Source organism: Anser cygnoides, chromosome 1 (genome assembly GCF_040182565.1).
Source record: "Anser cygnoides isolate HZ-2024a breed goose chromosome 1, Taihu_goose_T2T_genome, whole genome shotgun sequence".
Taxonomy (NCBI): Eukaryota; Metazoa; Chordata; class Aves; order Anseriformes; family Anatidae; genus Anser; species Anser cygnoides.
The window spans coordinates 63,402,617-63,427,272 of record NC_089873.1 but is presented as its reverse complement, the minus strand read 5'-3'; the positions used below and the strand labels follow the sequence as shown (position 1 = coordinate 63,427,272).

The 24,656-nt window shown below is 39.9% G+C and overlaps 1 protein-coding gene and 2 long non-coding RNA genes across 4 annotated transcripts in view; 2 read left to right on the top strand and 1 right to left on the bottom strand.

Annotated features, from left to right (window-relative positions):
• The window catches only part of LOC136790966 (uncharacterized), a 32,482-nt gene extending 11,559 nt beyond the window's left edge, over positions 1 to 20,923 (top strand). The window contains exons 1-3 of one of the 2 annotated variants that reach the window (XR_010831972.1): positions 16,342 to 16,470; positions 19,384 to 19,507; positions 20,743 to 20,921. This is a non-coding gene — a long non-coding RNA (uncharacterized lncRNA). Of the gene's footprint in view, positions 1 to 16,341; positions 16,471 to 19,383; positions 19,508 to 20,742 lie in introns of those variants that run through there. The other variant, XR_010831973.1, reaches the window with a different exon arrangement.
• FAM180A (family with sequence similarity 180 member A) overlaps positions 1 to 24,266 on the bottom strand; it is a 28,509-nt gene extending 4,243 nt beyond the window's left edge. Inside the window, exons 1-2 of the mRNA XM_013173073.3 lie at positions 23,956 to 24,266; positions 352 to 452 (exon numbers count right to left, since the gene is read on the bottom strand). Coding sequence (XP_013028527.1) covers positions 352 to 452; positions 23,956 to 24,031 — 177 coding nt within the window. The 5' untranslated portion in view covers positions 24,032 to 24,266. The remainder of the gene's footprint in view (positions 1 to 351; positions 453 to 23,955) is intronic.
• On the top strand, positions 20,958 to 24,324 carry LOC136790968 (uncharacterized). The gene is made up of 2 exons (XR_010831975.1): positions 20,958 to 21,062; positions 24,143 to 24,324. It is a non-coding gene; the product is annotated as an uncharacterized lncRNA (long non-coding RNA).
• The last annotated feature ends 332 nt before the right edge of the window (positions 24,325 to 24,656 follow it).

Genomic DNA, 24,656 nt, shown 5'->3' with positions numbered 1-24,656 from the left:
GACTGAGACTCAGATCAAAGAATTAAAATACATCGTGCTTTTAATATATAACTGTTCTGGAAGAAAGTTACTTTCAGAGACATTTACTCCGTCTTTCACTTTGCCTGTGAGTGAGCTAGAACCCACATTTGAGGTACTGCAGGCAGCTGCTGCCTGCTTAAGTGCTGAAAGAGCTGCATTTGGTGTCTATATGTCTCTTCCCTCCCTTTTGGTAAACTACTATATAGTCAGCAATGGGTTTAAAGCTGGGATTAGTAAAGGTATGAAGACATATGATGGATAACCCCATTATGAAAAGTAACCCCAGTCTTGCTTAGAGATAGAGGAACCATCTGCTCCCATATACTGAACCTCATAAAGCAGGACCACGTCTTCCAAGGAGTTTTGTAGCACTGGATTAAGGAAGGCAGCTGAGGACCTCTTCAATCGCTGAGCAGCTGGGTAAAGCATAGCTGGAAAATAATTATGGAAAGTATGATTTCTCACTGTAAATAAAATGGGCCACATGGACTGTTTTGACTGTAATCAAAAAATCAAGTTAGAGGTTAACTGTCTGTTCCTTATCTGTAGAGAGCCCAGCGCAGAGTGGTTTGTCATCCAGGCCTGGGACTCTGAGATGCAGCCACAGAATAAGGAATAGTAATGACAACTGCACCAACAATATAGCCTGAAACTTGTGTTCTTCTCCTGTCTCTGCAATGGGAAACCAATACTGACCCTCCATACAGCCTATGTTCTTCAGGCCATTCTCCTGCTGTCACACTTCTAAGACCTACATTTCTCCTGGTTTCAGCTGTCTAAAAGTTGATCTCTCTTTAGTTGACAGTGAGCACCTCCAGAGAGTAGATTACCTCATCTGTCCTGGCTATTTATGTCTGGAAGGAGTGACTCATCCTTTTGAAATTGCTATGTCTCTTCATTAAGCCTGGTACCAGCTTGAACAAGACAGCTAAATTCAATGAGGTGAATCCCAATTTATTATGACCTTAATACTACACAGCCTTATAGCTAGACACAGCCCAGTCTGTCACAGTTAGGCATTTATTCACAGTTGCAAAATGCACTATGGATATTCTCTTAGGAAAATAAAACGCACATATATCCCCTGAACCCAGCACCCCAGTGTGGTAAAACATTTACAGAAACAATGAACTGTGCAGTCAGGAGCACAGAAAACGTCTGATGCTGGAAGATGACCACCAAAAGGCTTTGAGTTACTAACTAGGTATTAGTAAGAGTTGTAAACTCCTTTTGGAGTTCAGGAAAAAAAATATTTTGTTCAATTTTATAGGTATATGATTTGGATGTTGATGTTTAGATATGGTAACCATAGTTTGGATTTGCTGGATTTCTTCTAATATCTGGAAACAGGAAGGTGTTTTTTTGTTTGTTTTTTGTTTTTGTTTTTGTTTTTGTTTTTGTTTTGTTTTTTGTTTGTTTGTTTGTTTGTTTTTAAAGCTGTGCTGACATGATTATTGGTGAATTTTCTCATGAACTTCATTTCAAAACTTTAGCTGTTCAACACTAAGTAAATTTGGTAACTAGTTTAGACAAGGAGGAAAAAAAAAAAGGCATTATGAACACCCTCCTGCCCCATCCCACCCCCCCCAAATTAAATATATTAAAACAAACAAACAACAACAACAACAACAAAAAACAGTTCTATAGTTACTAGTAACATTTAATGGGACACTCAACTTATTTTAAATTTCTGAGAAGTTTCATCCCACCTTCTATCTACCATATTTTTTCCATGAAATATTTTAACTAGCTCAATTTTGTCTTTTTTTTGCCAAAGCTCTTGTGATGGATTTTGCATGCTGCCTGTAGAAGATCTCAATGTTATTTAAAGCTCTCTATGCTGGACATGCAAAAAAATTCTGCAGTAACTCTAATTTTATGGAAAAATTGTCTCTGCTCCTTGACCATACGGTTCCTCAGAGAATTTTCTTCTTTGATTACCTAAGCAGATCAAAAATCTATAGTTTCTTTTAAACTCTGTAGCCTGAATGTATTCCTGTTTCCTGGACTGTTTCCAGCTGTTGACTTTGTTAAATTTTGACTTGTTAATGATGTTTAAGTTCTTATAATACAATGAGAAAGAAACCAGACCCTAAGAGATTTAATTAATTAGGATCTTTGCTATCTGGCATATGGAAAATTATTTGGGATAATACCAGGTATAAAGTAATACATGCTTGATCTAGGAAAAGGTATTTTGGACTTGAATTAATGGGGGAATATAGTATAGGTAAAATAGTTTGCTATTTTGCAAAAAACATCCTGCAGCTGGATACTACTAACTGTAAATACATCCTACAGTGTTGGGTGTCATGAAATTTTGGTAAGACACGGTTCTTCATATAAGGCTCAGTGCTTAATATCAAATCCATATGAGTGTGGATTAAAACTTCCTTAAGGAACTGAATGGTACCTGCACAATATGTGACTAAAATCCTGAAAGAGAGAATGCACCAAGTAAAGGAACAGAAGTGCAGACAACTACTTGGTCTCTGCAGTAGTCTTTCCCCCACCATGACGCCTTTACTACCTGACCATCTTGTCTGGCCCAGCTGAGGAGGTGGTGAGCTTGGGACACGTCAAAAGCTGTCTGCAAGTTCTGCTCTGCAGGTGTGTTTGCCTTCATGTGAGGAGTCAACTCAGATTTGCTCAATTTGCTCTGGTGTAGTAGCTTTTTGGAGGATTGTGGGAGGAATGATGTAAGTGATCAAAAGGACAGGTGTCTCCTAGGTCCGTTCTTCACCTGAAAGTCAATATGCCCTGTCTTGGTAACAACCTCCTTGCTAGAATCCTTCTTATCTGCTTCCTGCTGTTGGAAAGAGAACACAGCTTTCCTACAGCCTGGGTTTGACCTAGCCAAACTGGCTGACCACTGGCACTGTGGAACTATCCACAATTTCTGCTGCTGCTCCATCACTGATGTTCATCATTCTTGCTCATAGCTTTACCGAGACATACTGGAGCTATTTCATCTTTCACTATTGGCAGCTGGAGAATGCATTTGAGTGCTTGTGAAGGACTTGAAACTTCAAACACTAATTGCTGAGTAATTAAAACTTTTATTACTGGGCAATTAAAATTCTAATTTCTAAGCAGCTGGCAGAAATCCAGTCCATAATGGTGATGATTCATTTTTATCTCTTTTATATGACTTTTCAATGGAACCAGACCCAGTGTACAAAGTACCTATGCATATGCAGATGGTTCACAGCTCAAATATTCCCTGAGCCATGGAAAAGTTGTCTGTGTCATTTTGTTTCAGTGCTGTTATTCTTTCTGTCACCACACTATTTGCTCTTAGCTTTCAGACAAGTGCAGGTTCCTACAGTGGGGCTTGGTGAGGAGTCATCAGATCCAGCCCATCACCGTTTGCCCAGAAAAAAACTCTCTTAAGGAGTCCTCAGGATATTGAATAACATATTATTGATTTAGTACTGACACACTTGCAGAATCACAAGTAACGTCTTGAAAGGCAGCTGGGTTTTCCTAACATGCTGTTCTCAGGTTGACTATATATTACTTTAGGAGATTCAAAGGGACAATGGTCTGAGCTGCTACACTGTGAGAAACAGCTTTGTATGCGTATCAGAATCATACCATCCTCTGTAGGGGCCAGACTAGCACTGACTCCCTGATCTCATTATCTTGTTCCCAAAACATATTAAACTTTGTTACAGTTCTTACAAACTTTACTCAGAAACTCTTTCTGAGCTCATTTGTATTTGTCATGGTGATCTGATTTTCCTGCTTCACATTTTATTCCAGTCATTTCCTTTCTCCTTCTTCCTGCACAGTAGTCAAATCCTTCCACCATCACTGCCTCCACCATCCTTTCCATGAATTCACGAGTTCCTCAGAGATCATGTGAGCATTTAGAGCAAGTACTCTCTGACTTTTATCACACTAAATTAACATGTACGTAAGTTTAGCAAAAAAAGCTGAGACAGATAAAAATGTACAGCTAATTTCTACATTTGGTGATTACAAATTCCACTTAAAACTTTTCTGCTGATTTTACTTCCTCCTTCATTTACTTCTAGATCTGATGTAAGTTAGCTGGGCAATACCAATAAATAGAAGAGTTGCCATCTCTTTACAGTTTTCTTTTTCAAAAGAAAGTTACCATCTCTTTACCATTTTCTTCTCCTGAAGAGTTACCATATCTTATCTATTTTCTCCCCTATGTCATAGCAAGATTCAGAACAGGGTGCATTATTTTATGGTGATGATTCGGACAATTCAATTCATTTTAGTGGCAGCAGTTGTGAATGTCTGAAGAGAAGAGATCCCCAGTCAGTACTGCCATAGAAGGCCCAAGCTAGAGCTATAAGGCAATGGATAAGCTGCTGTTGATTTGTAGTTTTTACTTGTGTTACAAATATGTTGAGAGATCTCCAACTGAGTTATGGGTGCTTCTGTGCAAAGGGCTGAGTGGTCACATAATGAAAAGCTTCTGATACATGGAGATAAGGTAAGAAAAATAAGGTTTTGATTAATATTACTGTAAACATTTTCTATTACATATCTGTGTACTGACACTCATCCTCCTCTGCATCCCCTCTTCAGAGAGGTGTTAGGAGTGTTCCCAGATCTGCCTACCCGCACTGCACAGAGAGGCCTCAGGGCTGGAGGGAGATGAGAGCAGTGTGTCTGAACATGGTCACCTGTTCCCAGCCCACCCGCCTGACCCTGAGCAGCCTGAATCTGTGCCTTGGAGTGCACCACTGCTCATGCCTGAAGGTGGTGGGCAGCCAACAAGTCTAGTCCTAAGGGCAGCTGAAAGTGCCCCACAAAATGAAATGGAGGCGTACCCATCTTCTTGCTCATGGCAGGAGTGTGACCACTCTCACACAACTGCTGGCTCAGCTCCACTTCTCCTTAAGGACTACCCAGGTTTTTTACTAAGAGCTATGGCAGGGTTCACCAACTCATTGGCCTGCTTTTAACTGTTTAGCTCACAACATCTTAGAGACTTATTTACTGCTTAAATGTAATGTCAAGTCTGAAGCTGTCAATAGATTTATTTTAAAGATGTTTTCATCTCTTTTAAGAACTGTGCAAGGATTTTCTGGACCTCAGTATCCACATGATAGACATTTGTGAGCCTCTCCCAGATTTTCTATGCAGTTTCACTGGTGACAGTGTAGCTGTTTGGTTTTGCTTTCCAGTACTTGCTCCTGCTCATGGCATTTTTTTCCTGATTCAAGCACTGTGATGTGCTTGCTCAACAAGTACAGAGCATAGCAGCAAGACTACTGAATTGTCTGTGCATCATCAATGCCATTTTCCTCCCCTACAAAAAAAAAAAAACAAAAAAAAAAAAAACCAGAAGTATCAAGCCAAGAGCATGAATCAGGCCCTGTGGGGGCCATCCTGGCAAAGCATGTACACCTCCCTGGGGTTCCTGGGACATGAACCCAATTTAACTGGGATCATGACTCAGTAGGAATTATTTTGATTGACTTCAGGGTCATGGAAAAGGACTATCTAATTGCTTCATTTGGACCCTTTTAATGAAGGACAAGAGGAGCAGAGTAACAAGAGGGCTTGTGCTTGACTTCCTGAAAGCAGCATTTGCCTATTGACATATGTGAATGCAGTGGCCCAAGTGGAGCTGTTCTACAAGCCAAATTCAAGTCTGCAGCTGCTAGTTTTGTCTTTCTGTCTTAGATTATTAGAGCCTGACTCCAAAGAAAGCAGTGAAAATCATTTATTTGGGCATCACTAGATTTTTGAGACCAACTCCCTATTTCTGAGATTACAAGGAAGAGAGCAGTTGCACAGGCAGTAATGCACCAGAAAAAGAAGAGCCATCTTTGAAACTCTTTTACATTTTTACCTGCAACTGTAGTAAAACCATATCCTTTCAGATCACCATAACCATCTTCTTACTACAAGATCACAACCACTGCTTAGTAGTGAGAAACTGGTACAAGCTCTGTAGTACTTGATTCCTCAGAGCAAAAGTTTCCCTTTCTTGCCAAAGACATTTGAAGTCAGGACTCCTAGATCTCAATGGGAGGAAATGCATCCCATATTATAAGAAGAACAATTTCTCTCTATTTTGATGCATTGTATTAGTAAACCAGAGAATAAAGGTTATTGCTACAAAAGAACTGTTCAGTTCTCAAAGTGCATGGAAACAAATACGCTACCCACTACATGGAAGGAAATGAAAATGTAAAACTTGATAGGTTATTGCTCATGATGGCTCAGTAAAGTACGTAAAACATTTTTTTTTTAATTAATTCATTGGTTTTTATTTTTGTTCTGTCCTATAACAAGCCCAGAGAAACAGAGCATAACACAGCATTTGAATCATACTCCAGTGGTAGCCTAAAACTCACATGGTTAGAAAAGAAAATTTAACAAATATGTAAACTTGCTCAGTCTTTTTTTTTTTTTTTTCCCTTTACATGTATATATATATGCTAGCTTCTTCAAGAGTCAAAAAAAAAAAAAAAAAAAGAGAGAGAGAGAGAGAGAAAATAGCTCCTTTGCCAGACGCATAAGCCTTTTAAGATTGCTCTTAATCAGCCTGGAGCATATGTTAATTCCATTGGGGAGCTAGAAATTTTCTTGGTATCATGACATTTTTTTTCTCACCTGCCTGGGATTTGCACTAAATGGATCTCAGCATACCTAGAGCATCCTGTCAAGAGAAGATATTTGTTGATAACCTGATAACAGATTTTCTGTTTTCTTCTTTACTTAAGAAGAATTCAAGCATTTGCAAAAGCAAATGAGCTGAACACTGCCCACAAGGTAGTTGTATATGCAGATGCAGCAGCCATTATAAAGCTATGTAAAAATTATTAGTGATCTAGGTTTGTTGAACTTGTTGTGGAGGCTGTTGGGCAGTTCTCAGGGGTCACTGTTGCCTTGGATCTTAGGGCAAATATCTTAAATTCTCACAAGAGGATTTTTTTTTTAATGGTGTATGAGAAGTGTTGCTTTGACTTTGGTCTCTATGCTTTTCCTTGACTATACACTACAGAGAAAAAGACATGAGTCTCAAAGTCTGCATGCCTTTGAGGAAAGCTTTTTGTTTCATGTTTCACTTTGATTATCTCACTGATGAGAGTTTACAACCAGCCAAGAAGTATATTTTATACATAAAGAGCTTTAGTTTTAGTTAAGTTGCTCCATTGCTGGTGCAGGAATCCCTAGTTAACTGCCTCAGGTTGATTGTGAAATTCCTGTCCTTACTTTTCTGCAGTCATACAAAGGCAATACATATTTTGCTTTCTTAAGCAACTACCTACTTTGTGTCTGGGACAGATCTTGATTCGAGAAGCATTGTTTCCTCCAAAGTGAAATGGTGTTGGCCTATGGAAAGAGTGTAGTTGGCAGTGAAAATAATGATGAGCAGGTTTATGTGCAGTAATCCCATTCTTCTTTACTTCTTGTCCTGTACTTGTCTTGTCCCCTGTGGGTTCATCACCCATAAGGTGTTTAAACTGTCCTGGGCCTGCATTCTCGGCCAAGAAAAGACCTGAGCTTTGACTGGCCAGCACTGCAATGGAGCGTGCTCAGGCAATGTTTCTTAATACTTCCAGACATTTTGTCTTCATGCATAAAACTGTGGTGTTAGAAATGATTGAACACTTTGCTTTAGCACAGGAGAAATAAAATGAGTGGGAAGCTGAAGGAAGAATAAGAGGAACAGAAAGAAGGGAACCACACACACAAGCACGCACACACACACACACACACAAAAAAAGAAAGACTAGGGAAAATCATCACAGTGCTATAGGCCAGCTTCTGAAACCTGCATGTGGAATTACAGTTACTCACAAAAGTAGCTCCCATGACAACAAGTACTATGCAAAACTTGTGCATTCCAGCTTTAATACATTAAAATCTCCATTACAGGGACTTGAAATCCCAGTGCCCCTTATGAGAACAGAGCAGAGAGATGGAGAAGACATTTTAATTACAAACCAAGACAAACTAACACATTTTTAAAAGCAGCTACCAAGAGAATTTTCCTCTCTGTACTTTCAGCTCCATATCATTGGTATCTTAGCTCCTAAGAATAAAATTAATAATGTCAATGATCCATCCTTTTATCTGCCCGTTGACTAAAAGTGAGGATAGAGATTTGTTACTTCTTTACTTATAAATGGAAGGTTAAAAGAAAAAAGCTCCATCTTCAAAGTCTGAATTTTGTCAATAACGATACAAGAAGTAGATCTTCCTACTAAAATCAGTAACAGGTAACACTGTTTAGAAAAAAAATAGTAAAAAAGAGGAAAAAAATCAGCTTAGAATTATTAACAGATTGTATTTAGTTACTTAGTTAATGACCTAATCATTTTTTTCCAAAGTTAAATTTTATTATTTAACTACTTTTAAAGAAACACATTTTCTAAATGGGTGTCTTAGTTCCATAAAGTTTGACCAATCCACTTTATATTTCTGCACTTCATAAATATCCTGAGATACATTAGACTAGATTAGACTACATTAGATTAAATTAATGTGTAACAGAGTTCCTATATTAAACAAGAATTGTAATAGCCTTTCTAGTTACTTAACATAAGTAAGAAAAAAACAGTTTATAGAAATGGAGACTGCTAGAGAAGGAAACAGTCCACCTGAGCCTGTGATTGTGAGAGGCGGAGGAGATTTTAACTTTTATGATTTAAGTAGATGGTTTGAAAGATATGACTAGCATCAATCAACTAAAATGGTCTCAGAATTTATTGCCTCACATGGAATTTTTATTATACAGCATTTTTACCAGTTCCCGGCCTGGAGCAATGTATGCTGCGTTATTTATTCTTCACTTGGTCATAAAGAGGATGTCCCCCCCCTAGAATTATTTATGCTCATAAAAAACATGCAAACAGCCAAGAAAGCCTTTAATGTGCTGGAGTAAAGCTGCTGCAGCAGAAATGGAGAGAGGAAATACACACACACTAACTAAACGAAAGAAGAAGTGAAAAGTTGCGTCCTTCGGTTTACTGCCATAGTCCCAGGAACTGGGGATGGGCTATGGTGAGCACTACATGAGCAAAGGGCAACAGTAAAGAAGGGAGATACTAACACTGTTGCACAGACCTAACACAGAGGCAATAAGCAATTTTAGAAACCTGTGAAACTTCAGGCAGAGGTGGAAAATGAAACGGTGCTTTATGTCTCCTTCCTCATTGCAGGGCCACCTTTCCTTCCCTGTGTGTATCACATTGCTCACAGGAACTTCTCTCCAAGATCTCTTGTATGAGAGAAAAACATTAAGCAATCTTAATTAAATGGCTTTGAAAATGTCTGTTACAAGTGAAGGGATATAATGATGGTTAGGTCTACTTCCAGATCTCCCATGAAGGGAACGAGGGAGGGAAGATGTGCAGCTAGGTTGGTGTTTCAGCACCAAGTAGTATGAAAGGCCTTTTTTTTTTTCTTTTTTTTTTCTTTCTTTTTTTTTTTCTTTTTGTTGTAATTTCTTTTTCAGTCAGGCTTCCTTGGTTTCTAGGCAGGCAAAGGTGTCTGTGCAGCTAGGATTTCTCTGAGGCTGACCTCATCATGGCTGCAGCTGCAAGAAGCAGTCTTGTATGCCTTCCCCACATTCTCCTTCTTCCCCTTTGTGCCGACACTACTACGTCGTGTGGCCACACGGTGAGCCAAGTCAGGGATCTGGCTGGTTGTGAATGAAGGCTAACAGCAAACCAAAAAAAAACATGATAGATTTTAGCTGCCTTGTTTCCCATCACAGCTGCTACGCTAGCAGTGCTCCTCCTTGTGAGCAACTCCCAGTGAAAGTGCGGTCCAAGTGCTCTTAGGACATTTGGTGATGATTCCAGTTCTTGAATGATGTAAGGATGGATGGTAGCCCTGGTTAGGAAAAGCAGAGGACATTCCTCATGGTTACACACCCTTGATCTAACCACCAAGCTCATGGTCTCCTTTCTGAGGATGGCCATCTCACACAGTGCAGTTACTCCTCCTACTAGAGATAAAGATAGGCTGCAGGACCACTAGCCACTGACCATTCCTTTCCCTTCTATGCTTACACTCTCCTGAACTTTTAACAGAGTAAATTCAACTGGCACAAAGAATATTTCAGATTTATTCTAAGAATGAATGCTGAGAAAAAATATCAAACATCTGGTTTGAACTACAGACCTAGCAGAGAGCAGTATGGATTTTGTCATAATCATGAATGACAGCTCAGATTCTTCAGTGGAAGTATGTATTGCTGTTGTTGGCCAGTTCCAAAAAATGTCTATTCAGAGAATAGGAACAATATCATGTATATTATCTAGACAACCAATACTATATATATTTACGTGCTCTTTTCAAGATTAGCCTGCCTTTTTAACTGAGAGAATGGCTGTCCCCTACCACATGCTAGCAATAGAATTAGATTTCTGTCTCCTGATGTTTTCCAGTTCAATCTGTCTGCCTTCTCTGCATTAACGAAACACAGTGCACTGGATCTGTTGAAAGGGCCCCTGTACAAAATTCTGTGCAGGTGTCCAAATTTAAAAATACATGGACCTACTGACTTAAAATATATGACCTGCAGATTAAGATATGATATATGATAATATATGATATTATGATCATGATATTATGATCATAATATATATGATATCATCATAATACATTATATTATGATCATAATATGTGATCTGCAGATTAAGAAAAATAACGAGGGATTAGTGCTGGTGCTGATTGTGTTGTCCTGTGGTGAATTATTGTGTGGGAACTGTCCCACTGAGATCATGGAACTGTTAGCTGAGGGAAAGGAAAACAGAAGAAATGATAGGGACCTTACAATAATTCACTTAAGCCATTTGTGAATACCTTCAACCAGCAAATAAATTCCAGAAGTTAACTGTGGATCTAGGAACAGTTATTAAACTGATAACAAACTATCTATTATTTTAATTGTGCATGAACTTCTCACCCACATATAGCAGCACACGTGTGAAATGACAAGTTACTCCTCAGACTCATTAGGTATCAATGTCACAGCTCAAAACCAAGGACAAATAAAAGTTACGGTGTTCATCATATCTTCTCCCTCAGAATAGAAAGAATCAGAATTTTCTTCCCCTTTCCTTCAATTCCCATCCAAGCTCAAGTAAACCAGTAAGAGGAGAATACATAAATCCCACTTCTCTGCTTCCTCTGCTCCAAGATTTTAATTTTTCTTCAAAACCAAGGCAGACCCAGCTGTTTTTACAGCTGCTCATTGAGCTCCAAATGTCAGTGCACCTGCTACTATTTTTCTTAACGACATGAATATGTGCTGGATAGAGAAAATGTATAAATCAGCATTGCCCAATAAACAAAAACCAGGGGGATATCATATCCTTTTTGTGAAGAAATACATTATTTCTGGAAGCAATGCGTTTTCAAAACATTGTGTATTTTCTAGTAGTGAAGATAAAAAAAAAAAAAAAAGACATCTGAGAATGTAACAGAGCTGAAGATGGATTCACGTTGTTTCTGAACTGAACTGGTACAGCTGTTTTGCCACCTGAGCAGAACACGGAGTGCGAAAACCTGTGCAGTATCCCTGCTGAAGAGCCAGAGGGGACCACATGTCTCTTCTGGAGTGGTGAGGGAGGGTTACCACAAGAACGCATCTGTTTTGTCAAGTTCACACCTGCATGAATGTCTGGACCCTATTTTGTTATTTTCTGCATCTAAGTGAAAATATTACTAAAATAATTAACAGAACTCAAATATAACAGAATATAATTGTTGGATTTCATTGTGTGCAGATGTAGTGGTGGGCCAACAGAATTTCATCAATCTTTGTGATATTGTCAGAAACATAGTAATCTGAAGGATGGATGCAAAATTATTTATTTTTATAGCTGCCTCCCCTGCTCCACAAACACATATATGGGATTTCCATTTTACAAAGCTGTCCTTTGTCTACTGTTCTTTATTATTTCACACTCTCCTAAAATCTGAATATTTCTAGACCTTTCAGGTTTCACAATCTGCTGAAATAAAGCTGAGACTGAGGTACAAATGGATTCACTATTAAATACAGAAAGTCCTGCCAGAACCTTGAGTGCTGCAAACTGCTAAAGGCAGGACACCATGGACGAGGTCCTCAGATGACCTGAACTAGCACTACCAGCCCTGTGATGCTGCTTTGTGGGCAGCCAGGTCACAGAGAGCCCTGTGCTGTGAAAGGCATGTTTGGAATCAACAGGAAGAGAAGAAGGTTAGATTCGGGCTTCCAGAAATCTTACAGTCAACAAAATTACTCAAATACATTGTCTTCTGAGGACAGGAACTGGAAGGAACCAAATGCTGACAGCTGCTTCTGAAATTAATGAAAGTTCAAATCTCAGCATCTTTTGCTGCTCCCTCTCCTGTCACCTACAGATGTCATCACCCAATGGCTCCCAGGCAACAGTACCCTGCCAGTTTGTTGTGGATATTAGTCAGAGCTTTTCTTCCTTTCCGTACAGTCTCTTCTTTTGAGCTGAACTTGTAAAATGGATTTTTGCTTCCAGGAAAATAGTCTAAGTAAATGTTTAAGGAAAAAATGCTAATGATCTCATTTTCTATACTTAGGAAGAGTAAAACTGGAGTAAGGAAGGAAGACTTGATTTCCAGTGAAAACATCTAGCATGTTGCTGACTGAAACCAGCTGGGAATTTATTCTTCATTTTAACTCCTCTGTATGAAGGAACTGGAAGAGAAGACATTTTTATGATTGTGGAAGAGCAATTTAGGCAAGTTGCTGTGATACATTGTAAATATCAACCTGCCTTTTCCTGGATTTTTCCTGGATTCACTAAGTTGAACAATTTGATGCTTTCACAATGAAATATGTTTGCTTAGAAAAGTTTGCCAGTATGTTTACACTCATTTGCTTGTCATTATAAGCTGCTAATGAAAAATCTTTAGGTCATTCTGACTTCTGTGGTCTTGTGTCTAGAGAAACACTCTTCATGAAAACTGGACTTTGTTGTGTGATAATTCTGCATGACATTTCTTCCTCAGTTTGGTGGTAATGATGATCACTAGGGAAGCTTATAGAGATCATCTAGGTCTGAGCATGTGATAGATATTCATTTTATGCCATCATCATCTAACTTGCTTCTGTCATATTATGGGAATATTATTATTGGTCTACCTTATAGATTCGAGGCAATCACTGTCTGAGGTACTGGAGCACACACAACACACACACCGAACTAATTATTTATAGTGGTAGATTGACATTTCACATGGCCACAAAATGAGGTAGGGACAACTTGTCCCCATATTTATGTTTCTAAATGGGAGCCGCAGTACTCTTTAAGTTCCATTTTGACCTCTAAGCATTGCACAGACATTAAAGATGAAGTAGAATGCAAACTAGCTGGCTGAGCTCCTAGGACACACTGGATTAGCAGCTGCATTGGGTTACAGACAGCACTCTAGGCTGTTGTGAAAGGGACATTCAGAAGGTGATTTATAACTTCATATAAATAATGTTTGCTTTATTTTTTTCAACAAAAGCACCTGTAAAGAAATGCACTGTAGTCTGAAAACAGACAAGTAAAATGAAATATATTCAAATAGCTGCTCCCTGTTGAAGGACCAGCACTCTTTTCCACTTCAGCAAGCAGGCATTCAGGGGGTGCTGAAGTCCAGCCTCAGGTTCAGCAGCATTTACATGCAGAGGTGTCAGGGGAGACTCATTTGTTTCTTTGACAGTTGTCTTGTTTGGCAGCATGAATTCAATCAGGAGTGAACAAGCCAGCTGGAAATGATGCACACATCTCTTTGATCCAGTGAGTAGAAAGCAGGAATGAGTATAGAGTATTTAACACACATGATGGGTTGGTTATGTTTACCTCACTGGCAAATGTGTGCAAGTAGAAATAGAGCTCTGCATTGATGGTGCTATTTTGCCTGAGTCCCCATATGTTCCTCTGTAGGAAATATATGAACATCTCATTATGCTTTAGACTTCACCTCAGCTGGACAGTGCTGGCTGTGAGCAGCACGCACAGAGATTTGGGCTGACATAAGAGGATCTGTGCTGGATGGATGGTCTGTGGTACATGTAGTTAGTCATTCAGGGTTTGAAGGGCATCCAGAACTTCCCAGCAAACATCCAACAGCCTGCTCCCTAAATACTATTTCTGGAAAAAAAAAAAAAAAAAAAGTGTCTTTCTAGGGAAATGTAATTTCTCATGGTTAGCTATATACCAGGTAGACTCTTGAAATACTTATTCATAATCTGGAGCCTGGAGCCCACAACATTTCCTCACTGTGAATGTGAGAAATACAACACCCTGAAAAGACAACCCCTCAGTCTGTGTGATGTGTGGCTTGTGACTGCCTTGCCTTTCTCAGCCCCACTGATAAATATCTGAATCTTCCTCTCAGCTCCCTGCATTCCCGGAGGATTCCCTCCGTCCACTGTATTCAGTGTTGCTCAGGCCTCAGCCAAGCAGCTGCTGTCTTTGTGCATCTGGGTTTGATTCTGGGGAGAGACAGGGCATGGTGAGAGACAGGGACTTGGTGCAGAAAGGCAGGAGGGTTAGCCAATGATGGCAAGAACCCCAGACCTGAGACAGAAAGTAGGTTTGGGCTATTCTTATTGTTTGACACTTCCCCTTGCAACTTGGGCCTAACTGGGCCTGATTGTATGAGATTCTTGTAATGGGGCACACAACTGAGGAAAACTTGTTGGGTATTTTTGTGTGGACCCAACTGATCTTTGGGCTTACTAAGTACAAGCTGAGCTAAGTCTGCCCCTTTGAGCTCTGTTTAGTAAAAACCCCAGTGAAAGAAAGCAATAAAACAAGCTTTATATACGTTTTTATTGTTAGACTTATCACCTTCCAAACCTTTCTGCCAAATTGGCATGGCGATCCAGAAAACCAGAAGCTGCTGTGACTATGACAAATGAATGGTTTCACTTAAAACATGCTGTACTATATTAGGATGTCTACAAGTAGTATTTAACTGGAAATGGAGCTTGTTCAATGCCAAGTCATGAACAATAGCAGTAAACGAAAATGAAGCATGCGTTAAATGCCTTTCATTTTAGGAGGGGGTTTAAGTCACAAACAGTTCTCTCAGACATAGAATCTGCATTTAATAAATAAATTCAATAAAAAAATTACTTTGTGCCTCTTTAGAGCCAGGCACAAACAAAAACATAATGTCATGGCTGTGAGCGTTATGAAAACCAGGGAGGAAAATGAGGCCTTGCAGAACTGGCTTCCATTTCTCCAGGGACTGATGGGGGGGAAACAGGGACATGTGCCACTGTGTCACTGCTGCTATGACTGATGTTAATGGGAGAAGATGACGGGTATTAGTGGGGAATGCTGTAGCTCTATAACCTTGTAAAAGAGAAACCTTCTTGCAACTTCCATGGAAAAAACAGGCTGTTTCTTGGGAAGTGGGGAGAGTTCCTTTCATACCTACATAGTTTAAAAAGCTCAGAGAGAGGCAAACAAAAGGAGATATGTGGAGACCTTGACACCTTTCTGATTCAGCAGCAGTAACTTTACCTTTTACACTGTGACCAGTGGTGAATTGCCCAGACTACTGAATCTCACCATCCTGGTGCATTGGCAGGTCGGTGAGGACCACAAGAAAATGTGGGTCCTGCTTATGTGAGAAAAGGCAGATATATGCAGCCAGCCCATGAGCCTGAGAAGTAGACAGATAAGATGAAGACCAGCTGTGACAGATGGACATCTGTTGAAGAGCAGGTTCAAATGAGGATGCATACCACACTGACAAGGGGGTGAATGCTACCCTATTCTTAAGCAAATCTGCGCTTTATTCTTTCCCATCCATATTTATCACATTTTCTCTCTCTGTCAACTTTTCCTCTCTTTCCTCTTTTCCTCTCATTCATGCCAGTTCCTCCAATTTGCTACCTTTGTCTTCAGCTTTTTCTCTCTTCTTTCTTTCTTAGCATTTCTGCCTTTTCCTTTTGCTTCTCGTTTCCCTCTCAGTTACTCAAAAAAGTCCTGTCAGATTAGAAAGTCTGTACTTTTTCCAAAACAGACAAGAGATCAGAAGCGTCATCTCCATTTGGGGCATGCCACCACCTGCCAAATAGATGGAAATGATGAAATCCTGATGTTTTGGATCTCAGCAGATATCCACAACTAGTCTGGAGCAGTTTACTCTCTTCACAACTAGGCAAAATCTAACCTAAATGTTCTGCTCCCCCACAGCCATTCCAGGGAAGGGTGTGGGTGGGTCACACAGAAGACCTTGTGCATTTGGGTCTCCATCAAGTGCTTGCAGGACAGGATTGCCCTTCTGCCACCCCATTTCCTCCCAAATAACCTCTGAGCTTTGAAGAGCTTATTTTTCTCTTTCTCAGCAACTCTTTTTCAGCTACCCACCTGGCTCCTTCTGAGCAGAGAGAGACTCCTGGAGTTTGGAGCCCAGCTCCTGGCTGGTGACCTGTTTCTCTGTGGCCAGGGAGGAATTTCCAGAGGATGAGCGGTATGCGTGCTGATCTCAGGGGAACTGGGGAGCTGCCAAACCGAGCCAGCATGCTGAGCCAGGAAAGGCCCCACATACGCTTTCACCAGAGGAAAGGAATGTTAGTGGAAACTGGGAATAGTGGAGCTTATTTAACTCTGCTCTCTTCCTCCTTGCATTCTTCTTAGCCTCAAGCCCAGTATGGAGCTCTGCTTGCCACAATAGCAGCAGAAGCAAGGCAAAAAAAAGCCAGGTTATGGTTGCAGTCTGCAGCACCTGAGGGTGGGGGGTTAAAGAGAACTACTGGTGAAGGATAAAATGTTGAATAGGCCAGGGAGCCCCATGACTTGGGATGCAGACTCAGGCTGGTATAATGTCTCCCAATGAGTGAGTATGCTGTGACGGATATACCACATATATGTTTGTGTGTCTTCGCACAAATGTTACTTGTAGTTCATCCTGTTTGATTTTTTCTTCCTTTTTGTGATACCTTGATGGCTCCCTGTTTTGCTAAAAACTCAGGGTTCATGCATCCTGCTAGGTTCTCTGCATCTCAGATGTTCCCTTCAGTGGGGTGCAGAGGGAGAGTGCATGGTTTTGCAGAGTCCAGTTTTAGTCTCCAGGACTGCAGCCCAGCATACAAGTCCTGTCCTGCCTTGAACCTGAGCACTGGCTTTGCAAGCAGAGTTAATTACTCCACTGTTCCATGTTTTACCTCAGTGATTTACATCTTGCCTGTCACAATCTGAGTAATCAGAGCCTTTGCAGCCTGATGATGTTCATTAAGACCTGCTGACTTTCTCTTCAATGACACTGTACTGTTCAGTGCTTCTGACAGGATTTCATTCTGCCTGAGAAGTCATTACCTTCCTGCTGAATCTGGAATGATTTACCCAAGGAAACAAGAAAAGCACTTTATGCTTCAGAAACATGAAAAAAATATATATATAATCATCACTAACCAATATACAGGACTACACACATGCAGTCATCCTGAAGAAACCCAGAGCAAATGATTAAATTACTCTGTGCCTCACAAAGAAAAGGGATGTTAACACTTACTCTCCTTAATTACACTGAAAGTTCTTCGGAGAAGGGAAATTTTTAACCTATGTTTGTTTGCAAGAGGTCAGGTATTAGTGGGGTCTCTGGCCAGAGCAGTGGAGTAAAAGATAATCAGGATAGGACTCACAGAGTGCTCTACAGTCTTTGCAAGTGTAGATGAGTTATTTCATTCATAACAGAGCTGCTTCGCCTGTGGAGGAGAGCATTGGCTTAATAGTGTGCATTTGGAGCAGCGATTGGGTTGGTAAAAGTAAGATGAAGAGAGCTATTTCAGTCTGAAAGTGTAAGGAGGGATTTGGATGGCAAGAGGTTCTTCTGAGCTGTCCTTTGGCTGGGAGATAAGGAGTGTGTATACTGATCCAGATCCCATGGCAGTTCTACATCTGTGACCTATGCGAATACATGTGGGGCATGCAGAAATCCTGAAAAAATAATTTAAAAAATGAAAGTAACAGCATGTGTTTTACTGGCTCACTAGTCCTCAGTATTGGGATGGACCTGGGATCACTGAGAAGATTCTACTGGGTCACTTTCATCTTCTACTTCTCACTTAGTGTAGCAAATACTGAAAACTGCTCTACTTCGTAACTCTTTTCAATGTTCTAATGTTTTTTACCTAGATTTCATTAAAATTATTGAGCTCTTTTCCTTTTTAACTTGATTCCGTCAACCAATTTATGACAATATGGGCTGTAAGGTTTAGCCATTTTTGGGCTGCTTTCTGTGGTGATAGGAGTCTCAGAATCACTTAGATCCTTCCCTGTTAACAGCATGACTGATTTTATAGAGTACAAAATCCACCTGTGATCTTACTAAAATGCAAAAACTATAATCTATCCTTCCTCTGATATCATCACAGTTTAGCACCATTGCCCTAGAAGAGATTATAAACTTTGATTTTTTAAGCACCCTTTGTATGTCTTTCAGCGTCAGGTATCCACAGTGAATCCTGATTCATGGATCATACTCCATACAGCTTAAATTAATTAAGACTACCTCTAGAGGAGCATTTGGGAAATCAGGACATGCTAGAAAGGATTTTGATTACAGTTGCAGCCCTACCCTATTGGATATTTATCCTTCTCAGGTTAAATTCATTCAGGGGCTATTGTAGTCTAGCTATATTTTGCAACACTGAGCAGCTTTTACAGGTACAAAGAATTAATCCTTTTTCAGCCCCTTCTTCAGTCTACTCCCTACTGTTTCCTGCAATAGTTCCTTGTTTTATAGTTTCAGACTCCCACTGTGGCTGATGTCCAAAGGATTTGCTAAGTGGAACAGGAGGACCACATCTGTGCTGCACAGCAAAGCGTAGGGCAGACATGTCAGAGCCAGACGCAGTATGGCCATATCATTGTAGCACGAGGTCCAAACAGGTGACCCTTGCTGAAAGGCACAGCTCATTCCCTTGGGGACATGCCACATTGTGACTGTCACCTTGGTTGGACTCCAGATAGGGACCCTTCATCGCCTTGTGCTGTGCCGCCTCCACCCTGGGTCTGTGATCTCTGCTCTGCACACCACTGTGCCATGCAGATGTCCTAGTTGCCTCCTTCATTCATTAATTCCCTTTTTTTTTTTTCCTGCTTCAAAACATATTTTTGTCTTTGTCTACTTCTAATTTCTTGAAGAGCAGGAAACAGTCTTTAAATGACTCCTTTCTACTTATTACAGTGTGGGATTTTTTTTTCAAAGATCTATTATTTAGATCTTTGCATTTACACTCATCTGTTCTACAACTCTTTGCAAGGGAACTGAGGAAATAAAAGCATAGTTATAAAAGCTGTCTTCTTCGGGTTATTTGTCTTCAAAGCTAATAATTCTTCTGAATTTCAATCCCTTTCACACAGTGCCTACTTCTCTTTACAGGTATAGCTGTGATCATTAGTGCGGTAGTGATTTGCATCAGGCAAATGAACCCCCAAACCAGGACATTCCAGCCCATAAACATGTGTTCACAGGAATTGGTACAGGCTGCTGAAATAGACTCAAGGTAGGTGGGAAGAAAATCCACAGCAGATTGATCAAGTGGATCAAGGTCAGTGGAATGGGTCCTACAAGTGGGGAAGTCGGGGCAGCTAAGGTAATTTTCCAAGTGACCATGTAGGAGCCGGAGAAAAGGTAAATATTTTTTTATCCATAAGAAGAAACATACTTTACACAGCCAGGCATGGGTAATATGTGTTTTATGTGCAATACTTATTTTATAAATTGGATAACAGTAACTTTATGAAAATCAAAGGAAGTTAAATAGATGTTGCACTTTAAAAAGTTCTTGTACCCAGTCAAGCTAGTGCAATTTGCCTTTGCTCTTGGGCCAGACCTTTGGAAACCTCAACATGTCCTAAAGAAGCCAAAACCATAATTTGGTATCCTTGAGGTCTGCTAGGTGAATATGTGTGTTTGAACATTTGTGTCATAATTACATTCTGTGTTCAAGCCACATTCCCTTTGCTCACACCATCCAAGCCAAAAGTGTTGAACAAGCAGTACTGTCAGTGGTGGAATCCCAGACGTTGCCTGGGAGTACCTGGCCATAACAGTGCAATAAGAGATGAGGTGGAAGAGAGGAAAATAAGGTTGAAAGGTGTGGAGATGCTGTGCATACCCTAATTCCAAGGCTTTCATCTTTTTTCCACGTGGTAAAATCACCAGCAACCTGGTATGCAGCAAATGATCACATAGCATAGAAAATGCTAAACTCTGCTTCCTTACAAAATGACTGGCTGGGTTTCTAGTATCAGCCAGTCTCTCTTTCTCTTCTGCATAGTCCCCCCTCTCTTTGCGCTGGAGAGCTACCAGCCTGCTGCAGCTAAGCCCTGCAGCAGAAGCAGCCTGCAAGAGTTTTTCATGTATCAGCTGCTCCATCAAACTCGCAAACTCAGTTGCCACAACATTAGAGCAAATACTAAAGGTTTGCACTGTTGGGAAATCAAGGAGGATGGGCCTTCTGTTCTTCCAAGTAACTGTTTCTTCAGAGAGCCTCTAAGGAGAATGAAGTATTCACCTGGTGTTATGGAACAACCTTTTGACTTTCACTGAGCACTAGAGGTACAAAATAAAGTGGATCAGATAAATCTGGATGTGACTGTAATAATGCTGAAGGTCTGGAGGGCACAGCATAGCCATTCCCAAAAGCATGAAACCTCATAAGTATTAATATAGCTAATATATCCTTTCCTCACTAAGGTTTTCTTTTTTTGTGTCTTTCAATTTTCTGTCTTCCAGTATCTCCTTCTCCAGCCCCCACTTACCATTGCATCTCTTTCTCGCTGTCCAAGAAGCCACAACTGCAAGGAATCACACTGTCTTCACTCCCCAAGCAACCACATAACAGGCATGCTACTGTTTTTGTGCTGTTTATTTGAATTAGGAAGCCCTTAAAGCAAATGTTGCCAGCTGAGATGAAATGTATAACAAGACTTGCCTTTGGGTTTTCCCCTCAGGGAATAAGCAATTGTTATAATGCAGATCTGAAGCTCACTTCTGCTCTTCAACATACAGATGCTCATCAGAGCAGTGTGAAGAAAGCAACTGGGTGGCAAGCAGTATGTGTCTTTTTTCTTTGTTTGTTAGTTTTTATTTATTTATTGTCAAAGGGCAGGGTTTGTTGCTTGGTCTCTATAACAAACACATCTTTTAAGGACTGCAATTGTTATTTCGGCCTTTCAGAAATTAATATCACTTCACCTCTTCCATTCCATAGGGAAAGCAACTCATTAGAGACCTAACATTATATTTTTTCCCTAAACATGCACTTTATAAAATTCAAGAGCCTAATATCATACCGATAAGGCTACAGAAGGCTTGAGGAAATCTGCGTTGATGAAACAAAACATTCTGTGCTCACTTAGTATCCTTACTTTAATACTCTAAACATGTCTATCCTAGTGACTAAAGTATGCCTGTAACTTCTGTACCAATGTCCACAGCTGGATCTCAGCAGGCTGAGGATTGTGTATCATTTTTAATGCAAATGAATGAGGGAGTAAAAAAGAAAAACAACAACAACAAAAAAAACAAGCAAACAAACAAAAACACCCAACACAAACAAAACAACCTAAGATTTGTTTATGCTTTTTTTTTTTTTCCATTTACTAATGTTCATAAAAGCACAGGGAGGTGGCAGACTGGTGTTCCCACTCACCACTAAGCACAAGCACAATCGTCTTTCCTCACATGACTTTGTTCTTGAGCAAAGACTAAATACTTGGTTACAGGGCGTAGACATCCAAAGTGCCCCGATGCCCCCAGTGAAAAGAAAAAAATGAATTAATTAAAAGCTAGACTTTGCTTTATCCAATTTTCACTGATCATCTCTACTGGGAAAATAAACAAACAAACAAACAAAAACTGCTGGTAATAAAAGCAGGACTACTTGTCCAACTGTTTTGTAAACAAACTGGACTACTATTCAATATGGAGCTGATATGCAGATTTGTATTTCTTTTCCATCACATCAGATGCTGATCTGTCTTTGCTTTTCTATTGCAAAACAGAGATAGGGAGTTGGACAAGACTTAAATAACTGAGGTTTAATCCAGACAAAAGTCATTTGTCATTTGTGGAGGGAGGGAAGGGTAATGAGTGTGCAAAAGGGTGTGTCATGCCTCGGTACTCAGTCAAATTTCCTCTGAGGTTTCTGAGCAATTCATAACTTAGGATGGTGCTTTGCCCCTCCTTGATACTGCAGAATAGGATGGGATTGGTTAGGCTGACACATAGATATTTTAAAGGAGTGGAGGTACTCTGAAGCAGCTATTGTTGAAGGAGTCATGCCCTTAAGACGTATTTGCATCTGCACAGTTCCATCAGCTGTGGAGAAGTCTGGTTTCTTCCTGAGAAGGTCTCTCTATATAATATTTGTGAGTATTAGACTCCTAATCACAACAGTGAATGAATCTCCTTTTCCCTCTGAAGTCTCAAAAAACAAGCTGTAGAGATTCCAGCTTGAAAATAATCTGCTTTCACAAAAGGAAGAACAGAGTTCTGATGTTTTCCTTTAAATGTTCATGGTGATTAAAACTGGATTTTAATAATTGCATGGGCTTCTTTTAAGGTTGTCTTGTTGTTTTTTAATTGAAGTAAGTGGTTTAGCAAACAACGAACGTCCTTAAATTATGTAGTGACTATTTTGTGGAAATGGACCTTCCTCCTTCTCCCCCCACCTTCCCCCCCGCCCCTTCATAAATAGGATGTCCTCATTCTTCCAAAAGGTAGGATATATATATATATATGTTATATATATATATGTTACATATATATATATATGTTTCAGATATGCAAATCTACTTCTAATTTCATGACCTTTTTATATGTCTTCACTGGAAAGACAAACACTTATCTAGAGAATTAAGGTTTTCATGAAGGTAATTGGTGCCATTACCTTTATTGTACAGTCACAAGAAAGTGAGGTATGTGAAGGCACAATCACTCATCCAGTATCATTGAAGAGGCTGATGTAAAAGCCAAGGAAAGAACCTGACACTGCGAGTCTCGGGTCGATGCCCTGTCAGCAAGCCCCAAAGACTGTAAGGAACAATTAAATATCGGTACAGACTTAATAGAATTGTATATCTCTTCATTACTGAATTCAGACTTTGCCTCTCATAAAAAATTCAAACCAAGTCCGAAGAGCAGATTAGAAAGGAATTATAATGAGAAAGAAATGGAAGATTGGGGCTGGAGGGTAGGAGAGGGCACCTGAGTGGTTGAGTTAACAGACTCCAGTTCCTTTAAAAATCTGTAAATGTCAGTATCTGAAGCAAAAAATCCTTTTTGGGAGGGAAAGACCACCCTCACTAGCTCTTAAGCAAGCATCTCATATGCAGTCTAATAGTCCCAAACTGTTTCATAAGTTACTGTCTTGAATACACTTGAATACAAATATACACACTTGAATACAAATATATCATGACTATGTATTGTAGCATTGGCCATCGAAGCCTGATAACACCCTAGGTATCTTTTTATATGTTGTGTGTGCTAGTCTACCAGCACAGTGTCACAAGCATCCTGCACAATCTGTGCCTTATTGTGTTTCCCGTTACCAGATATCTGCCTGGTAGAGCAGAAAATCATGCCACCTGTGGCTGCAAAGGTTTTTGCTTTAAGGTTTCATGACCTGTATTTTCTGTTAATTCAAGAGAAAAAGGAGAAAGAGAAAGAAGAAAGTAAGCAAAAACCATAATTTTGGTTCTTGGGATATATCTTGTATTTTTTATTATAACAGAATATATAAATAATTTAACCTTTATTCACTTATGCATGTGTATTTTTCTTTTTGTCTATGTAACTATTTAACTGACCCATTTAAAGGAGAAAAGAAATTCCAGATCTGTGAGGATCAAATTACACATATATAAAATGGAAGATTATTACAGACCAAATCTACAAACTCAAAGTTTTCTCTTAAATGTTTTTTTCATGCTTAAATCTTACCTCTGCTCCATTTGTACGTCACAGTGGCATGAGCACTGTAATAGAATAGCAGCAGCAACAAAGTCTTCCAAAGCATCCTTTTCTTTAAAATACGTATGTCTAGCTATGTATTGGCTTCTTTATTTTCTACCTCCCTTCTTCTCAGGAATAAATAAATGGTTTTTCCTCTCCCCCTCCCCCTCTGAAGGAGAACCTGTCTGATCTTCCGAGTGCAGCTGAAGTCAGTGTGCAGCTCCTCTCCCAAACCAAGTCTCCTCGGGATCAGGAAACTTACTTTCACAGACAGACTTTGTTTTTATCCACATCTGGAATGACTCATGGTGCATGTGAGTTTGCTGGCAGCTGTGTGAATAAATATCATTACATTTTTGCAGTTGATTTTCATTTGTTATATGGGCCAGTTGGAATTTATTTTTGTCCAATAAACAGCCACAAGCGACCTCATTAAAGGACACCCTTGAGTGCTAGATCTGTTGCTACTTCTCTGTAACACAGGGGGCTGTACATTAACCTGCATCTAAGGCAGAAAGCTCCTCTGGAATGATGTACAGCTGCACTTGGACACTTAAGTCAGGGAGTGGAGCATATGCTCTGCAAGAACATTTTGCTACTGTGATTCATATAATCACTCCTTTATTAGGAACATATAATGCTGCACTTAGACTTCAGTTCTGTGAGACAAGTCTTGGCCTTTTCCTCTG